The sequence below is a fragment of the Bubalus kerabau genome, chromosome 6 (assembly GCF_029407905.1).
Source record: "Bubalus kerabau isolate K-KA32 ecotype Philippines breed swamp buffalo chromosome 6, PCC_UOA_SB_1v2, whole genome shotgun sequence".
NCBI lineage: Eukaryota > Metazoa > Chordata > Mammalia > Artiodactyla > Bovidae > Bubalus > Bubalus kerabau.
This window is the reverse complement of record NC_073629.1, coordinates 98,829,869-98,848,542: the sequence shown is the minus strand read 5'-3', so window position 1 is coordinate 98,848,542 and position 18,674 is coordinate 98,829,869. Positions and strand designations below refer to the sequence as shown.

Here is an 18,674-nt window from a genome sequence, read left to right as displayed (position 1 = left end):
GAGCTCAAAAATATCCCATAATCCTGAAGAATTTATAGCCACCCAATGAGTTCTCCTGGGGGGCCCATGAGAGTCAGAATAGGGGAGATGGAGGGGTAGGGACAGGAAACTGGTCCAGCCCCCTTCAAGGTGTTTGTCTGGGGGGTCGGGAGGAATTTCGACCTAGAGTTATTGCATGTGAAAGACTGTGGAAACTGCAAACCTCGATGCAAATGGTTGGAATTATCATTGCCAATTAGGCTTTTGTCTCTCCTCAAACTCAAAGCAGATTAGTTCAAGGAAAGGAAACCGTGAGAACTAGGGCAAAAAGATGAGACAGGGAGGTATCTGAAAGGCTTTCTCTGCCCACATCTTCTTTTCTCAAAAGCAGTTTCAAATGGGGCTGGAGGCTTAAATTACAAACTGCCTAGAAGGCACACTAAGTCGCCAGGAGGTAAAACTGGTTAGGAAACTTTACAGAACCATAACAGGGAGGAAGCAGGTAAGTCCTTTAAACAGAAGAGGAACTGGAAAAGGGCCGGCCTTTTATCTGTGCACTTTGGCTTCCCAGGGCAGGGCTGGCCAGGGGACGTGGGCGCAGCTTGCCTGTCTCCTGTACAGTTGCTGGGGCTGACCGAGGGGCAGGCGGGGCCGTGTGCAGCGCTTCTAGGAAAAGTGCATCTTCTCGTCTGGGCAAAGCCGACTGCACTCTGACCCTGACTGGAGGTGGACAGGAATGGGAAGCCGGCTCCCAGAGCACATCACGTTACCTGCCAAGACCAACCCCCCTCTGCCTACTCCTCCCCCCTCCACCGTCCCCCACAGCGTAAGGTGCTTCTGCTCCCTCCCTTCCCCACCCTGGAAGGCATCACCATGGAACAGCCTCGTCCTTCTTGCTCACTTTTGTATCTCAGCACAAATCCCAGTATCTGGCACACAGTGGGAACTAAAAAACATTTCTGGAAAAATTATATGATGATGCCAATTTAAAGATGCAATAACCATGGGTGTCTGGTACTTCATAATCAGTCAATCCTCATAGCAATCAGATGAAACTGAGAGATAGGAAACTAAGACCCAAGAAGGTTAGGTAACTAGCCTTAGGTGACCTATATTCCTGATGAGTGCAATGGTTCTGGGCCCTGCCTGAAAGAGCACTGGCCTGTCCTGGGCCCTGCCTGGAGGCATCCTAGGGGGGCTTCTGAGCTGAGTCTGTGCTATGCTGGGTGAATACCGACTAATTCTTGGTTCTGAAGGTTAAGTCAGGCCCAGGATGTTCTGCGGAATGAGGAAGCTAGAGAGGAAGCTTTATGCAAAGAAACAGGCTCACAAGGTAAGAGCCATGGAGAGGTAAAATTGAGTGCTTTCCCCTGCTCTTCCTGACCTGATGGGGAGAAAAGGAATATATATATATTGGGACAGGAATATATATATATATATATATATATACATATATATATATATATACACACACACACACACATATATATATGTATATATGGACATGCCCTATAAAGGGCATGGCAACCCACTCCAGTATTCTTGCTTGGAGAATTCCCGCAGACAGGGGAGCCTGGTGGGCTAGAGTCCATCGGGTCCCAAAGAGTCAGACATGACTGAAGTGACTTGGCATGCACAGGGGAGGTGGACGGTGGTTAGGGACTGATCTGAAAAAAACCTGCAGGTCCCCACCCCGCCCAGAGAAGTCACCTTGTCTAGTCAAGGGGGGAACACAGGCCAGCAGCAGGGGCCACTGAAGAGACTGGATAGGACCTAGGCCACCACCAGAGGCAGCTCCAGGGCCATGACTTGTGTGGGCCAAGTCTGATGACCTTCTGGCTCTTTTCAAGGGTAGTCAAGCATGCAGAGTGGCCCTGGTACAACTCACTCGCTATTAGGGACTGCAGATTTGTGCTACTCCATCCATATGCTAAAGCCCTAACCTCCACTATGATAGTATTTGAAGATGGAGACTTTACAAGGGAATTAGGTTTAGAAGAGGTCATGAGGGTGGGGTCCTCATGATGGGACAGGTGCCCATCACCAGAGCAGTAACTCTTTCTCAATCTCTAATATAAATGTCGTCAAACTGAAACTGAAGTCGCTCAGTTGTGTCTGACTCTGCGACCCCATGGAGTGTAGCCTACCACGCTCCTCCATCCATGGGATTTTCCAGGCAAGATATACTGGAGTGGGTTGCCATGTCATCAAGTAAGCCTCAAAAAAAAAAAAAAAAAATCAGAAACGAAAAGGGAAAAAAAAAACTTACAACGCTGAAAGCCAATCACATCATTGCACCTAAACTCAGACTGCTTGAGTTATGATCAGGCAGTATCAGCCAAGAGGTGACAGTCCAATCTGGTGACTTTCATCTTCTCGGATGAAAGTCTGGCTAGAAGAAATCATTTGCTTGAAGGGTCCAGGCTTTTCAAATGACTGCCCTCAGGGACCTTTAAAGCCAGACCATAAAAACCAGCAAGGGCTCTCAGGTAGAGGAACAGCATAAGCAAAGGCATGGAGGCCTGATCAGGGACTGTGTGAGAGAGAGGAAAGGAGAGAGGCCTAGAACAGGTCGGCAGCACGGGAGACCAAGCACAGCAGCAAGTATGGGTGAAATAAAACATTTTTAAGTGACCCTGGAGAAGCTCACATGAACTCTGAGTAGAGAAAGGAAAAAAAAGAGGCCTTTGTTTGCAAGGAACAGACAAGGAAGAGAAGACACCAAAGCATTCCAGGATGGAGAGATAGAGAAATTCAACAGTGACCTGTGGTGTCATGGAGTCCTCACCAATGGACTAGCGATAGCACTGAACTGCTTCCATGTCTCAGGTGGGCAGTCTGAGGCTTTCTATGAATCTAGAGGCCAAGACGCAGCATCCTGTTAGCATCCAGAGCTGCCAACACCTCAACCACAGGATACAACACAGGACCCCAACTTCAGAACTGGAAAACATCCAGTCTCATTTTGTAATCAACTTTGAGCATATTTTGAGCTAGGTTTTGAAGCTGGGTTGATTAGGGAAGAAAAGACAGCCACAGTAATAATTACAATAGAATGTAAAATATCTAAGCGGTGAAAGAATAGCATAAAATGCCATCACACATTTCACAAAAGAAAGAATAGATGTGGCTGCGTCATCAAAGAAAGGCTTGCACCAAGTCCTCCCAAGCAGATGAGATTTAGAAGCATTCTGGGAAGACTTCCTGGAGGAGGTACAGCATGGAGCTGAACCTTAGAGATCTCAGAGGATTCAGGAGTAGAAGAGAAAAGAAGGAAATTCCTGCAGAGGGAGGGGGCCCAGCACATGCAACAGCATTTCCAAGCTTGGGGCAACGTTCTGTGTTCCAGAGGATATTCTGCGCAGATTTAAAAGCCTGCGGATCCTGGAGGAGCTGCTAGGCCAGACAGCTTGGCAGCCGCTGAGCAGAGCTGAAGGCTGGGCCACCGGCTGCCTGTGGATTAAGTGGGCGGACAGAGAGCCAGTGATGGGAGATAAAAGGGAGTGAAGTGGATAATATTTAGAAGCAAACTCAAGGGGGAAAGAAACACGGCCGCCTGGCTGGCTGGCTGCAGGCTCGTCCTATTCTTCAGCTTCCTCCCTCGGAAAGCTGCATTACCAGGCGACCTCTTCCTGGCTTTGAGAGATGTCCAAATGGGAACTATTAACAAAGGCACGCTCCCATTTTTATCTCCGTCACAAAGTCAGGCTTTTCTTTGGCCTGGGGAGGGCGAGAGGCTGAGTTGTGGGGAGGAGATCACTGTGTTTGAGGATGGGACTTCTTGGAATTCTTGAGAACTGGTCCCTTCCAACTTTAAGATGTTAGAAGTCTGTGTGTATGAGCTGAAAAGTCTTCAAAGCTAAGGGGCTAGGATTTCACGATGTGAAGATTCTTCGAGTCCAAAAATGCCTCTGAGGCTAATGTTCTAAGATTTCACCATTCTTAGATTCCCTGAGTCTCCAAGTCCCAGCTCAGAGATTCTGTAAATCAGGAAGACTTCATGCTGTGAACTTCTGATTCAGAGACAAGAATATTTCATGACATCTTGGTCACACCTCCAGCTTTATGGCCTCATTCTCCTTTGATGGAAGGACGAGAGCCATCCTGTGAGTCTGCTTCTGAGCTTAATAACATTAAATGTTAAAGTCTGAAATTAACCAAGTCAGGGGAAAAAGAAAAAAGGACGGAGCCTGCTGTGCTGGCAGGGGCTTTTTGCAGGCAGCTCTCTGGGCACACAAAGAAGTTGAGAGTACCCATGTCTAGGGGTCGGGCCTTGGGGGTCCTCCAGGTGACTTCCACACCATGTGACAGATATTTGCTGAACAGCTCCTGACCACAGGGCTGGGATGGGAGCCACAGCGGGTGCTGCAGGCTGCAGAAGCAGCCTGCTCCCAGGCCAGGATCTGGAGTTACAGGTGTGGACTAGGCCAGCCTGTGCTTGGAGCCAACACTGACCCCGAGGCTCTCACTCTGTGGGTGACACTGGGGAGAAGATGGCTCAGCATGGTTGCAGGTCCTTAGGGGTGCCCAGCTGGTCTTAAGAGAGGTATCTTACCCTTTCGATCTGGGGAGGGCAGACGGATCTGATAGGAAGCCACAAATAGGGATGAGTGCTGTGGACGTGAGAGGCCAAAGGTCAGTGCCATAGCAACAGCTGCCATGGAGGCCCAGCAGGTCGGGGCGGGGGGTAGGAGCAGCCATTCTTGGAGGACGGGAAGTGAGAGGTGGGTTCCATGAGATGGGAATGTATGAGAGCAAGAGAAAGGTGATGTGCAGGCAGGACACAGGGGAGACTAACACACAGGCTCTTCATGCCTCGGTTTCCACGGCTGTTAAGAAGAAAGCACTGATAACGCCCCTGGCTTGGCAGTAAACTCCCCAGGGGAAAAATCCAGGCTGCTCCCCAGTGTCTGCTCCCCGTACTATCCTGGCTGACACTAAGATGCTCTGGCTGAATGAATGGGGGAGCCAGTGAGGGGGGAGTCCTGGGGAAGGGCAGGCTGCAAGGCTGGGCAGCTGTACACCAGACTGCTCCACGACGGGCTGGGGCTCCATCCTCTTGACAGGCTGGAAGCAAGAAGCAGCAGGTCACCCACTGGAACCAGCAAGCTTCAGGACGAGTAGATTAGGTATAGGCAGCAGCCCGCCATACACAAGCTGGCCAGCCCCTTCTAACCGCGGAGAACTCAGCCTGGAAATCTCAGGGTAGCCCAGCCCCTCCAAAGTACCAGGACTGCAGAAGAACACACGGAAGTCAGAACTGGCCGGATCCTGGAAACTGCAAGACAGAGCGGGCAATCCAGGCCCAAAGAGGGACAGGACAAGCCGAAAGTCATGGCCAAGGTAGAAACAGGGTAGGCCTAGAGCCTGTTTTGTACTCCACTGCCTGCTTTATTATTTCCACATTTTGTGTCCTTGTAGGATGGTGAGGAACTATTAAAGTTCAAGGAGGGAGCTCTTCACTGTGGCTTGTGCCATCTTTCTTCATTCATTCATTCCATAGTGCTGGACGAAGGAAGGGAAGCAGGGATGGTCATATCATTGTTTCTGACCATTCATTCTCTCTCTAAATCCTAATTAAGCACCCTATAATATGTGCTGTTCCCTCAGATGTATTAATAGATCTAGGGCCTATGACTATAACCAAGGAGACCCTTTATTCAGTTGTGCTGCCGAGCCTGTGTTAGGGGTGCTGTCTTCACCTTGGTCCCTTGGAAAGCCGGGCAAGCCTTCAGAAGAAAGAAAGATAGTGCGCTAAATTGTGTCCAACCCTTGCGATCCCATGAACTGTAGCCTTCCAGGCTCCAGGCAAGAACTCCTATTTTAGAATCAGATCCAATTTCTGAGCCAGGGAGAAAACCAGTTTCAGCACTTTTCAATGATCTCTTTCAATACATTTTTAAAATATTTTTTATTTTTTAGCAAGATACGATGATCTCCCTGCACTACAATACACACACACACACACACACATCACCAGATCATGCCATCTGACTGTTAAAAACAAAATTACGTCAGCTCTCGGAATCTTGAAAAACATACTCTGGCATCAGACACACTCACGCTTGAATCCTGAGTCTGCCTGACCTGGCTGTATAATCACAACCGAATGACTTAACCTATTAAGCCTTAATTTATTGTCTGTAAAAGAGATACAATGACAGGCCTTGTCACATCTCTGGGAGGATTAGAGATGATGTAATTACGAGGTCTAATAGAGTGCCCTGTATGGAGACACAGCTCAATAAATGATGACTTTGGGCTTTCTAACTCCTTTGAGAGGAGGCTGTAGAAGTTTACAAACATCTTGGACACCCTTGGCAGCCACGCCCAAGCCACACACACTGGATGAACAGCGTTGGCGTGTGAGTTAAATCACAGCCAAGGTCAGAATGGCAGCGTCCTTGTATTTTCATCTTGCCTCGGAGAACCACATAACTTAGAGGGCTCCTCATCCAGCGCCTCCACCGTACTGAGTGGGGGCCACTGAGGCCCGCTAGAGGGAGAAGGAGGTCCCCTAATCAGTCCGCTGCGTTCGGGGCAGCTGGTACCAATCCCCAGAGGCAGCCAGCAGAGCTGATTGAAATGGGCAGGTCTCAAGATTGTCACAAGATCTAGACTCGAGACTCAGGCGTCCCCAGGCCCCTGAGCGCAGGAGCTACCACCTCCTGTTACTCCAGCTTTACTTTGTTCAGCAAAGCACAGGCAGTGGACATGGCTGCTGGAAGAAGGTGCCAACAGGTGAAGGTGATGCTTCCCACGCAGCCTTCTTTCCTTGTCCTGAAGCCTCCCAGACTCTTTTCCAAGCACAGGCCCTACGGCTAGGTAGTCCTCTTACCCTCCTGACCACCCCCCACAGGTCATGTGGGTTCACATCCTCACAAAACCAGCTCAGTTGTAAAAAAAAAAAAAAAAAAAAAAAAAGGCTAGGCACTACTGCTTCATTCAATAGATAAACATGAACGCCAGAGTTATACACGAGTCATTGGCTTTGGAGCCAGAACTGGGAAAACCTAGAAGCTAGACTCCCATCCCTCAGCCCACTATCCTGAGCTGCCTATAAAAACATCAGAGAAATCCTTAGAGGACCTGCCTTTACCATCCCTGCTCCAGCCACAGAGCCAAAGGAAATAATTTCTCTACAAGGATACATTCTCCAAGAAGTAAACTGTTAAGCCCTTTGCTATGCTAATATGCTAAGTCACTTCAGTCGTGTCCGACTCTGTGCGACCCCATAGACGGCAGCCCACCAGGCTCCCCCGTCCCTGGGATTCTCCAGGCAAGAACACTGGAGTGGGTTGCCATTTCCTTCTCCAATGCATGAAAGTGAAAAGTGAAAGTGAAGTCGCTCAGTCGGGTCCGACTCTTAGCGACCCCATGGATTGCAGCCTAACAGGCTCCTCCGTCCATGGGATTTTCCAAGCAAGGGTACTGGAGTGGGGTACCATTGCCTTACCCTAAAGGAAAGAAGGGTACAAAAGAAAGTACTGAAGGAAGAACTGCAAGACACAAACCACCTAGAGGCAGGACGTCCAGGGACTCAACCTAGGGCAGCACGGGGATTTTGCATCCTTCCCTTAAGTCAGGCAGACTGGCTCTGTTCCTTATTAGCCATGTGGCCTTGGCCAAGTCATCCAGGCTTTTGGAGTGCCCACCTAAGAAAGTCATAGGGTTGTGAGACTCCGAAAGATGAAAAAGCGTGCAGAGCCTTCTGCGGGATGCCTGGCACATGGAGTTGATTATAATCGTCCCATGGAATGTCAGGGTTGAGTGGCTTGAATGATGATCTAATCCTGGTGTCTCATTTCACAGATGGGAAAAACAAGGGCCAGAGAGGGGAAGTGACTTGCTCAAGGTCACATAGCAAACACACGGTGATACTGGGTTCAGTGCGCTCAGTTCATATTAAAATTAGAGACCAGGGCCACGAAGCTTGATCTTTCATGCTGTGCAAAGATGGAAGAAACTTTTACATAAGTCCTACCTTTAGCCGGTATAGCTTTCTTTCTCCATTTAGCTAGGGAAAATGTGGTATATTCTGACTAGAAGAAAATATAAGACTTTTGAGAAATACTAAAATCAAAACTAAAATCCCAGATCTTAACAAAACGCACTCTCTTTTCAAGCTTTTTTTTTCCCTCACCATCTTCTCTCATTGCTCCCCCCTCCCCAAATATTTTGCAATAACAGTAATGCTGGGAGGAAAGAAAAAATAAAAATCTGATGCACTTAACAGATATTTCAGTACAATAATGCATCACAGATGTTCATATCAAACTGTGCACGCGTGCATACAATTTTACTGAGAAGGCTGTTGTTGCATTTCTGACTTTGGGGTTGGGGATCCCTAACAACTCCATCTGCCCAGGTTCTGGAATTGCTCCCTTCCCAGTTAGCCCATGTCTGCCCATGAGTATGGAGGAGAGATTTCATCACCTTGCTCCAAAATGATAACAGGACAAATTGGCGGGGTCAGGCACTCTGGCAGGTGGTGAAGGGTGTGCAGATTAGGAAACTGAGAGGAGTCCTGTTTTCTTTTGTTCAGGACTTGCTTCCTGCAGCCCTCTCAGGGAGCTGGACCCAAGAACAATTTTAAGAGAGGGCCCAGGCTGGTGATGGGGTGGGTGCATTTTTGAAACCAGAGATTTGAGTCTGTTTGATCTTCAAACATGGGCTTTGGAGACTGTCAGCAGGCTTCTTGCTGGCCGATGAATGGCTCTCAGGAACTTTTCCTAAAACATAACCTCGCATGCTTTCCAGCAAATGTTTTCAACCTACCAGAGCCATCCTTTGGTTGCACAGCAGTGTTTCCAGACCTCGAAGAAAGATAGTTTTGTTGTTTTAAGAGAGACAGATTAAAGCCAGGGGCCATTTAACCAGAGGGTCTGTGCGCTCCCTTGGGCTTTGGTCGGATTCCTCTGTGGTTGGTACAAAGAGGGTGTTGAGAGGGACAGTGGGTCGCCTACCTTCTCAGCCTAAAAAAAGACATCGAGGCCAGACATGAGGCCTCTGAACAGAGAGGCCTCCCACAAACCTGTCTCCAAAATGAGATGGGCGGTGAGCACTAGGGAGCCTAACACAGATAATATCAGCTCCTGAGGCTGGCAAGGGAAAAGTCACTTCAGAGGGAGCGAGCCGGTACGTTCAGAGGAATCAGCGCTGGGCCAGAGAATGCACAGGATTTTTCCCTGCGGAGAAGGAGTCAGGCGTAGTCAGAACCCTGCGGGGCGTGACTAACTGCCCCAATATTCCTGCCACCGGGCCCTCTGGGTAAGGACTCCACAATTATGGGAGAGCCAGCAGGAGAACCGACAAACCCGCCTTTCATTTGGCCGGCAAATCAATCTGGCTTCTTACCTCCCTGGGGACAATATTGCATTTCCCCTGGAAAAACAAAAGCCAGAGATCTCTGAAGGGGGATCAGTTTCTGCTCCTGTTTCCCTGGTGAAGAGCTTGCAGCATCTCAGGAGCACAGGCAGGTCTGGTTCCAGCAGTAGAGCTTCTAGTCCAGCCAATTTACCGGGCTGGCTCCTTCCTGGAAAAGCATGTCTTGGGGACCACGCCTCACTTGGGGCATGGGCCCATGCTCCTTGCAGGAGCCACCAACCCCTGACTCGGAGTGCCTGTTCTGGGATTGACAGCCCATCTCAAGGCACAGATGTGAACTCATTGTTCCCAGGGCCTCAGAGTTGAGTTTGGGGCCAGTGAGTTGTGAGTGACCTCTGCCCATGGAGACAAGGCTTTTAACAACACTTTGCTGGATAAGCTCCGCCCTCCTCCCTGCCCCCATGCCTGAGGTTCAGAAATCAGAACTGTCAACCTTGAAGTGAACACATCTCTCTGAAATTATGAACCCCCAAACTATCCTTGCTGACTTTCTCTCAGCCTAGGGAGGCGGTCCAAGGGGCACATGGAGTTTTGTAGAGGTCCCAGGAAATTTGGCAGCTCTTAACCTCAACCTGTAAGCCAGGGCCACCAGACACCAGGTCCACTGCACCTCTCCTGCCTCCCAACCCCAGGAAGCATATCTCCCTCTGTGTGTCCTCCGTACAGGTACACACACACACACACTCACACACACACATACACACACAACGGCTACCCAGATGCATCCTCCCAATGGCCTCAGGACAGCCTCCTGCTCTTGAGACCCCAGGGCCTCAGGGAAAGTCAGACGCAAAGTGGCAACTCTCTCTGTTTCTCATCACTGTGATGCTCCAAGGGAAATTCTTTCTTCTCAGGCAGGCACAGCAGGTGGGGAGTGTATATATCCCCGCCAGGTAGCACACTGAGACAGAAGCACACCTGAACTCTTACCCCCAAGCCCAGCACACACCAGTCTGTCCTCATACCACCACAAAGGCAGCCCAAGAGCTGCCCCACAGCTCGAAAGATCCTCTCCCTTTAAGGCAAGGACAGGAGCTGGCCGCAGGAGGAAGACAATCTGAGAAGAGGAGAAAGCCACATGGGAATGGCTGGGCTCTGGGACCCAGGTGCCCCGTGCTTACCTGGGAGAAGTTGAGCCCATTGAGCGGATGGCATTGCTCCTCCACGCGCTCCACAGCCCCGGTGCTCTTCTTCATCTTCTCAGCCTGCTGGGCTAGGTAAAGGTCAAGCACTGGCACGCCACGGGAGCGAACGTCGGTCTCCGTGAGCGAGTTCACCATGAGCATCACCCACACCGGCCTCTTGCGCTCCCAGTTGCCCGCGATGGCATTGAATAGGTAGTCGGCATAGAGCCCCTTGCCCCGTTGCGCGGGTGTCATCCATGATGGCATCATCAGTTTCACGTAGTCCAGGTGGCGCTTCAGACGCCAGTAGAGCTCGCGGGGCAGCACGTCCTGCAGGTTCTCCCCATGCGGCAGCAGCTGGCAGCTGGCCAGTGCTGAGATCGTGTAGGGGTCGGTCAGGTCCAGCTCGAAGTAGACGCGGGCGCTGGCCTGGAAGGCTGCCTTGGAGTTGTCCGGGATGAAGTCCCAGACGCGGGTGTAGGGGACATGGATGGTGCCAAACAGATAGGCTGGGGGGTTGCGCCGAATAGTCCACAGGAAGGAGTTCAGGTCCCTCTGCTGCAGAAGGAGAGGTGAAGGAAGGCAGTCAGGCTGAAGCCAGCAGAAGGTTAGAACAGAGGGGGCAGGTGGAGGTGGGGATAGAAGACAGAGACCGACCGAGGGCCATGGGAAGGAGCAAGGGTTTTGGAAACTAAGACCCATATTCAAATCCTGGCTTTGGCCTGTCTTGGCTGTATGATCTTAAGCACACTTTTTCACTTCCCACAGACTCAGTTTCCCCATCTGTAAAATGGGAGCTGAGAGCAGCCACCTCAAAGATTGTTGGGAGAATGAAAAGACACAATCTATGTAAATAAGCCCGGAGAGCAGTGCCAGGCTCAGAGGGAGTGAAGGCAGTGAAGGAAGCTCTCGTTATGATTGGCTCTAGCTGTGAGTGCCAAGGACTGCCACACCACCTGAGAATATTTAATCTTGGCCAAGCCAAACCTTTACCAGCGGTGTTTCATGTGGAGGGTGGGGAGAGGGGGACCAAGAGTCCTGCTCTGGCAAGAAGGGAGGAAGTCATATAACTTTTAAATCCAACCATTAGAAGATACACGCCAAGAGCACTTTGAAAGCAGAACACCTATTAAAAATAGCCTATTTAAACAGCTACTTCCCCATTCAGCAGGGCGGATGCAGTTTTCTTTTTGGAGGGCAGGTCTGGGGTGTCAGCTACTCTGCTTCACCAGCTGAAACCACAGATGAGAAAGTGCTTTAAATCCTGCAGGCTAAGTAAAGTCTCAGGCCCTGGTTTGGGTCAGAAAGATTCCACAGAATTAGTCCCAAGAAATGTACAGGCTTTCCAGGCTCCTCCCCTTAAAAGGTGTACCTGGACTCCAAGTCCAATTGTCTGCCGTCACCTAGGCTCTGAAGAGGAATGTGTGTGTGTGTGTGTGTGTGTGTGTGTGTGTGTGTGTGTGTGTGTGTGTATGTGTGTGTAGAGATGAAGGAGGGTCGTGAAGACATGGGTCATTTCTCCAATCCAGTTTAGGTCCAGGGGTCAAGGGACATGAGAAAGGGTCTCTCGTGTCTCTCAGGCAAAGTCGTTTTCCACCCAGGAACATCCTCTGAACCGTCCACTGCCATCCACCCTGGAACACCCCCTGGACTGTCCACTGCCAGCCACCACCTGCAAGCTTTCCGTCAACTCATAAAATTTTTCTGCTTGATTCTAGTACAAAAGAAAAGTATCTGTTGGGGTGGGAAAAGGGAATAGTACCTTACTTTACCAACAGCCAACAAATGTAAATCTCAGCATCCTGGTGAGAGGCTAGCACTGAGGACTCTGCCTGTCGCCAAGCTCCCTGTTTCCATACAAGTCAGGTCCCTGGAGGTGCACCTTGCCCAAGGTCAACTAACTGGGCTGCCAGTGAGGACCCTACAGAGTGTTTCCTGCTCCCTGGTCTCCAATCCAGGGCTATTTTCAAGGCACTAATTTACACTTTGAGGGAGAAAGACTGAGGGAAATCAAGGGATTCCTTAGTTTGGAAGGAAAATTAGGAAACCTAGTAATTACTCAATCCCCAAAGAAATATTAGGCCAGCATGTCCTGGCACTTTCTTTTCCTCTCCTCTGGAATCTTCATCCTTTTTGTGAAACTGGGGGCACTTGGGAGCGTGGGTGCTGGGGTCTGGGCTAGAGATGCAGAAAGTTTGCCTGAGGTCACCGGCGGGGGTCAAGAGAAAGAGGGGAGCTTGCGAGGAGTCTGGGCGTGTGTGAACGAGAGGAAGGGGCAGAGAAGAGAAAGGCAAGGAACTGCAGAAACAGTGTCAGAAGTGGGAAGAGAGGAACCAGAGGGTAAAGACGGGATCAAAGTAAGACGGGAGTCCAAAAGGGCAGAGAGAGGAAAGGTCCAAGCAGGACCGAAAGTCCGAGGAGAGCCCGAGAGCGTCAGCGGGTGGGGAAGGAGCTGGAGAGGGAGCGCCCCAACTCGGTTCCCCGCACGGGGCAGGAGCTCGGGCGGCAGAAGCCAGGGCAGGGCGCCCGAGGCACTGCCCGGAGCGCAGAGGTGGAGCGGGTGGGCCGAAGTGGGTGCGGAAGGCAGGACCCCCAAACCATCGTCCCCGCGGGGCTGGAGTGGCCGGGCGGCCGGGAGAGTGGCCGGGCGGGCGCTCGCTCACCGATCCGGGCGGCCGGCACTGTCCTCCGTCCGGGGGCTGCGGGCGGGCGCGGGCGGTGGCCAGGAGGGCGGCGAGCAGCGGCCCTGCCAGGGCGGCGTGCATCCTGCCGGGCCTGAGGGGCGCGGGGGACCGTCCTGGGAGGCGCCCCCTCAGCGGGGCAGGCAGCCCCCGGCTGGGCACAGAGGTTCCTCCGCAGCGCGGGGCTCCGGACGCGGGATGCCGGGAGCCCTTTGGGGCGTGGCTGTATGTCCCTGCCGGACCCGGGGGTCCCTTTGGGGCGGGGCTCCGTCTGCGGTAAGAGGGGGATCCTCTGGGGCGGGGCCCCTTCACCGGGGCGCGCCGCCCGCTTGGACGAGCCCCGGGGCTGTGAGAGCGCGCCGGGGTCCCGGGACGCGCGGAGGTCCCGGAGCTGTGTCGCGGTCCAGGGGTGCGCGGTGTTCCCGGAGCAGTACCGGGACGGCGGGCGCGCGAGGACCCGGGGTTATGCTGGGGACCCAGGGCGCGCAAGGGTCCCAGGGGTGAGCGGTGCTCCAGGGGGCGCGCGGTGGGACAAGTGCGGAGGCGGGCGCGGCGGGGGCGGGGGTCGGGCCTGGGGCGCCCGGTGGCCCCCGAGCGGGGCTCAGAGGGGCGGCGGGCGGCCGCGCGGCCGCTGCCCGGGCTCCGCCATGCTGCTCCGCGGCCGGGAGGGAAGGAGAGAGGAGGGCGGGAGAGCGGCGCGGAGCCGGGCCGGGCGGGGGGCTGGGGCCGCCGGGGCGGGGGGAGGGGAGGACCCGGCGCGGGGGGCGGGGGGCCGGGGCCGCGCCGGGCCGGGCCGGGCCGCAGGGAGTCCGGGCGAGCTCTGCGCCCGGGCGCGGCGAGGCGGGGTCTGATGGGCATGGCAGGCGCTCGCACGCTCCTCTCCTGTTCCCTCGCTCGCTACCTCATACACACGCGCGGAGGGAGGCGAAGCCCGCAGCAGCCACTTCCCAACTTTCCAAACTTCCCAGCGCAACTTTTTCCTCTCCTCCCCTGCCCGCGCCTCCTCCTCGATCTCCCTCCCTCCTCCCTTCGCCAGCTCCCCTCCGGGCCGCAGCTTCCGCGCGCGGCCACCAGAGGGCGCCTGGGCCGATATCCGAAGGGCCAACTTCAATCCTCTCGGCTCTGGACTCCACCGGCGGGGGCAGAGGCAAACGTGGGGACATGGACCAGACAAGTCCTGGACCCGTGAACAGCGAGAGAGGAGAGGGACAGGAGTGGGTCGGCGCTCCCAGACTGGCTGGAAGGCAGCACTCAAAGGAAATCCCCGGAAGCTGGTATCTACAACTTTGTATCAAACCCCTGGTCCCAATGCTGGCACGTGATTAGTAGGTGTTCTGCAGACAGTAGCTGCATTAAAACCGAACAACAAAATGATCTTTCTCAAAATTTCTTCATACTTAAACCGTTTAAACAGCTTTATCCATCTATATCTTTGTACCACACAGGATCCTGGTGAGGGGTCCTGCAAGGGTGAGTATCAATATCCCAGTTCCTTAGACTTTAAAAGTTGAAAGAGCCCTTAAAACCAGCCTCCTTCAGTTCTGGAGAGGCAAATGAGACTTAGAGAAGGCCAAGAGGCAAGACCCAAGCCTCTGGATGGTTTCCAGCCAAGAGGGAAACTGAGTCATGGGCACCACTGCTTACTTATGTTAAGAAGAGTTCACTGACTCTTTCTAGCCTGAGGATAGAGGCTGGAGGAAGAATGAGGTGAAGCTGTCAGAGCCCTCAGCCTACGCAGGAGGGTAGATAGGGACAAACATGCAAATAGGTAATTAAAATAGGACGGTAAGTGCCAGGAGAGACAGAAGCACAGAGAAATGGGAACAGAGAGAAAAGTGTTCTCATTCAGCCCCAGGGCTCAGGGAAGACTCCTGGGAATGGTCTTGAAGGAGAAGTCAGGGGTAGCTGAGTAAAGGAGCAGGTGCCAAGCTGAGTAAAGGAGCAGGTGGGAGAGCACAGGTACCTGCAGGGGACTGCTAGCAGTTAGGCATGGCTGGAGCAAAAACCCAGTGGTAAGAACTTAAGTTGTGTCCTTTGGCCAGGTGTTGTACTTGGTATGTACTAGGCGATGAGGAATCATTGCAAGACTTGAAGTAGAAGGTGGCTGGGGCCGATATGCTTTTAGGAGGCCTGGAGTGGAGGGGTCAAGCTGAAGGTAGACGGATCATCGGATAGACAGGCAGTGAATGGAGAGGGCCCCGGACTCCTGGCTCTCCCATGCCTCCCACTGCTTCAGACAGCAGGGAGAGCAGCTGGAGCATGGCCACTCTAGACGCTGAGCAGGATCACTGGGCTGCAGGGGCTGAAAAGTTTCTGGAGCTCAGGACCTGGATCTTTGGTGGGGAACCGAGAAGGTAAGGAGGGGCTGCCAGAGACTTCCAGGTTGACTCACCTGAGATCATCATTTCTGAAGGTCAGAAATAATGTCTGTGGGCAGTTTCATCTGGTTCCACCTGCTGGGTGTCAAAGCCGCGTCGACTCTTTGCTATGCACACATCTGGTGACAGATGCAGATCAGGCCAAAGGGCCCGGATCGTGTGAGAGAACAGCGTGGCTCCGTGCTTCCCACACACCGAGCTCTGAGAACTGCAGCTGCGACAAAAGAGTCCTTTAAAGAGCCTCCACTCCTCAAGGCTCCAAAACTCCCTGCAAAGTCAGCACTCCCTGTGGCGAGGATGAGGTGAAAAGCCTGGGGAGTGGGAGGAGGATTTAATTCCACTGAGAGTGCATGTGATGGTCTTCACAGGGACCTAGAGCACAAGGCAAATCGTAGGTAACAAAGGACATGATGAAATTAAACAGAGCCCACATAGTTAGAGTGATGGTGCACATGACTATGTGCATGAGTTTTTAAAACATTCCAGGGCTTTTTCCCTAAAATTATAAATGTTTCATTGGCTAATTATCACGAGAGCCAGTTACAACTTTCTCCTCCATGGTCCTTTACTATGGCTGTGTGACCAGGTCAAAACAATTAACTTCTCTGTGCCTCTCTTGCTTCACCCCATTTCTTGTCCTCACTGTTTTTCTGAGTCAGTGTGTACAATAACACTTTAGGATCCTCACCGGTATGTATGGTTACTGATACTATTACTGAGATGCAAGAACAAACAAGTTTTTCCACTCCTAGGTACATAGCCAAGAAAACTGAAAGCATCCATTCTCACAAAATCTTGTACACAAATGTTGATAGTAGCACTGTTCAAAATAGCTAAAAGGGAGAACTAACCCAAATGTCCATTAACTGATGAGTGGCTATACCAAATATGGTCGGGTCATTCAATGGAATATTATTTGGCCATAAAAAAGAATGAAGTGGTGATGCATGCTACAGTATGGCTCAATCTTGAAAAGATTATGCTAAATAAAAGAAGCCAGTCACAAAAAGGCATATATAATATGATTCCACTATATGAAATGTCCAGAATAGGCACATATATAGAGGCAGAGAGTCCATTGGTGGTTGCTTCGGCCAAGGAGGAATGCAGAGATGGGGGTCAGTGGGGAGGAAGGACCGTGGTTAAAGGAAGCTGTATTTCTTTGGAAAATAATGAAACTATTCTAAAATTGACTGTTGTGATGGTTGTACAACTCTGTGACTATACTAAAAAACCCAGTATATTTTATAGTTTAAATGGGTGAATTGTATGGTATGTGAGTTTTATTTCCATAAACTTGTTACTCCCAAAGAAGAACAAACTACTTTGAGGCCCCAGGAGAGGGTGGTCCCCAAGAAGAGGGGTTTCTGTGTTTTCAAACAATTTCTTCCCCCACCTGGTATATGGTGAGAAGCCCCAGATGAGCTATCTTAAAGTCCTAGAGATTCCACAGGCTTCTGCTAACCTCTCCCTGAGTGGCTTCAGGTGGTGGAGCTGTCCTGGCTAGACCTCAGTTGCCCGGTCATCAAGATGAACAGCACAGGGAACAGAGACCATTAAAGGTCTTCTGTGCCCAACACTTGAGTCCAGAAGTCCATGCCACTGCCTGCCCAGGGACCTGTAGGCAGGATGGGAAGGGGCACAGGGCTCAGGAGGCAGGCAGTGGACTCAGATGCCTGCCTTCTCTCCCCGGTCATATCCGGCCCACTTGCCTTTGATTGCATTTTAATTGAGTTGTTCAATCAGGTGGGTACCAGGAATCTGAAGGCTTTAACAGCCGAGGCAGAAACAGAAGCCTTGTAGCAGAACTAAACCAACAAAGTCTGCCTCTTGAGCAGATCCAGGAGCCCCCGTCCTGTCGAAGGGCGTCTCTCAGGCAGGGAGGTCAGGGGCTCCCCTGCTGGGCTGGACCAAAGGAGAAGCTTTGCTCTGAGCCAGAGGGCTGCCCTCTCGTCCAGCCATAGCCTTGGTCATGGGCCACACTGGTATTTTCCAGTGGACCTGGCGTGGCCTGACTCCTGGCTCCAGCTCTACCTCAGATGTGCCCTACTTCTACCCACCCCCAAGCTCTGTCTTCCCCAGTCTTTTAAAAAATATTTTTATTTATTTGGGTGAACCAAGTCTTAGTTGCAGCATGTGCACTATGTGGGATCTAGTTCCCCGACTAGGGGAAGAACCCGGGCCTCAGACACAGGGAGTACGGAGTCTTAGCCACTGGACCACCAGGAAAGTGCCCTTACCCTAGTCTTAGTGGGTTGGAAGTTAATCTGAAGGTTGAAGGTCATGATGTCCTTGGGAGATGGGCAAGATGGGAAGAGGATTCTGAGACCATGCAGGGATCAGTAGTGCTTAGTACACTAGAGTGGTAGAAAGAACCAGGAAAAAAGGCAGAGGCTGAGATGATTCCAAAAGGGTATCCATTCTCTCACAGGAGTGGGGAAATACACACCACAGAAGTGCAACCAAGGAGCAGACTTGCCAGATTAGATGGTGTTCGTTAAAAACAGAACATTCTACTAGATCTGGCCCAGTGGGGGAGCAGGACACAGAGGAATCAGCCCAGAGTTCTGTCCTCAGGGAGCTTGCCACCCAGGGAGGGAGACAGAGGTACCCACAATTAGCACTTTGGGAAACAGATGGGGGCTGAGGGAGAGCAGCAACCTTAGGAGAGAAGAAAGTCGGGCTTAGGAGAGAGGAGGCCAGCAAAGGTCTTGCTGAGAAGGTGATGTTTCAGTTGATCTCTAAGGATGAGCAATATTTGGACAGGGGGTGTGAGGAATGGAAGGTCATTTCAGACAGTGGGAACAGTGTGTGCAAAGGCAGGGAGGTATAAGTGTTTGGCTTACTGGGAATGCTGTAAGCTAGAACTTGAGAACCATTGAGGATGATCAGAAATAAGACTGCGCTGGGAAGGGCCATGTGTGACCCTGGAAAGCTGTTCATCTTGCCCTTCAGAGGATGCGATCGTCTTGGGTTATTCTCCATAAATTGTGCTAACTGAGGGTAGCGAACATGTCAGGTTCCTGAAGAGATGCATTCACAGCCCTGTGTGTGCAGCCATCAGTGATGGAAGAAAAATGATCTGCATTGACTACGTTAACTCACAAATAGTTATGGGCCCCCAT

The 18,674-nt window shown here is 51.8% G+C and overlaps 1 protein-coding gene across 1 annotated transcript in view; it reads right to left on the bottom strand.

Moving 5' to 3' along the window:
* Positions 1-18,674, bottom strand: part of LOC129656489 (metalloprotease TIKI2-like) — a 29,065-nt gene extending 10,391 nt beyond the window's left edge. Inside the window, exons 1-6 of the mRNA XM_055587122.1 lie at positions 18,655-18,674; positions 15,223-15,301; positions 13,334-13,562; positions 13,154-13,265; positions 12,892-13,024; positions 10,488-11,048 (exon numbers count right to left, since the gene is read on the bottom strand). Of these exons, the coding sequence (XP_055443097.1) occupies positions 10,488-11,048; positions 12,892-13,024; positions 13,154-13,265; positions 13,334-13,562; positions 15,223-15,301; positions 18,655-18,674 (1,134 nt within the window). The remainder of the gene's footprint in view (positions 1-10,487; positions 11,049-12,891; positions 13,025-13,153; positions 13,266-13,333; positions 13,563-15,222; positions 15,302-18,654) is intronic.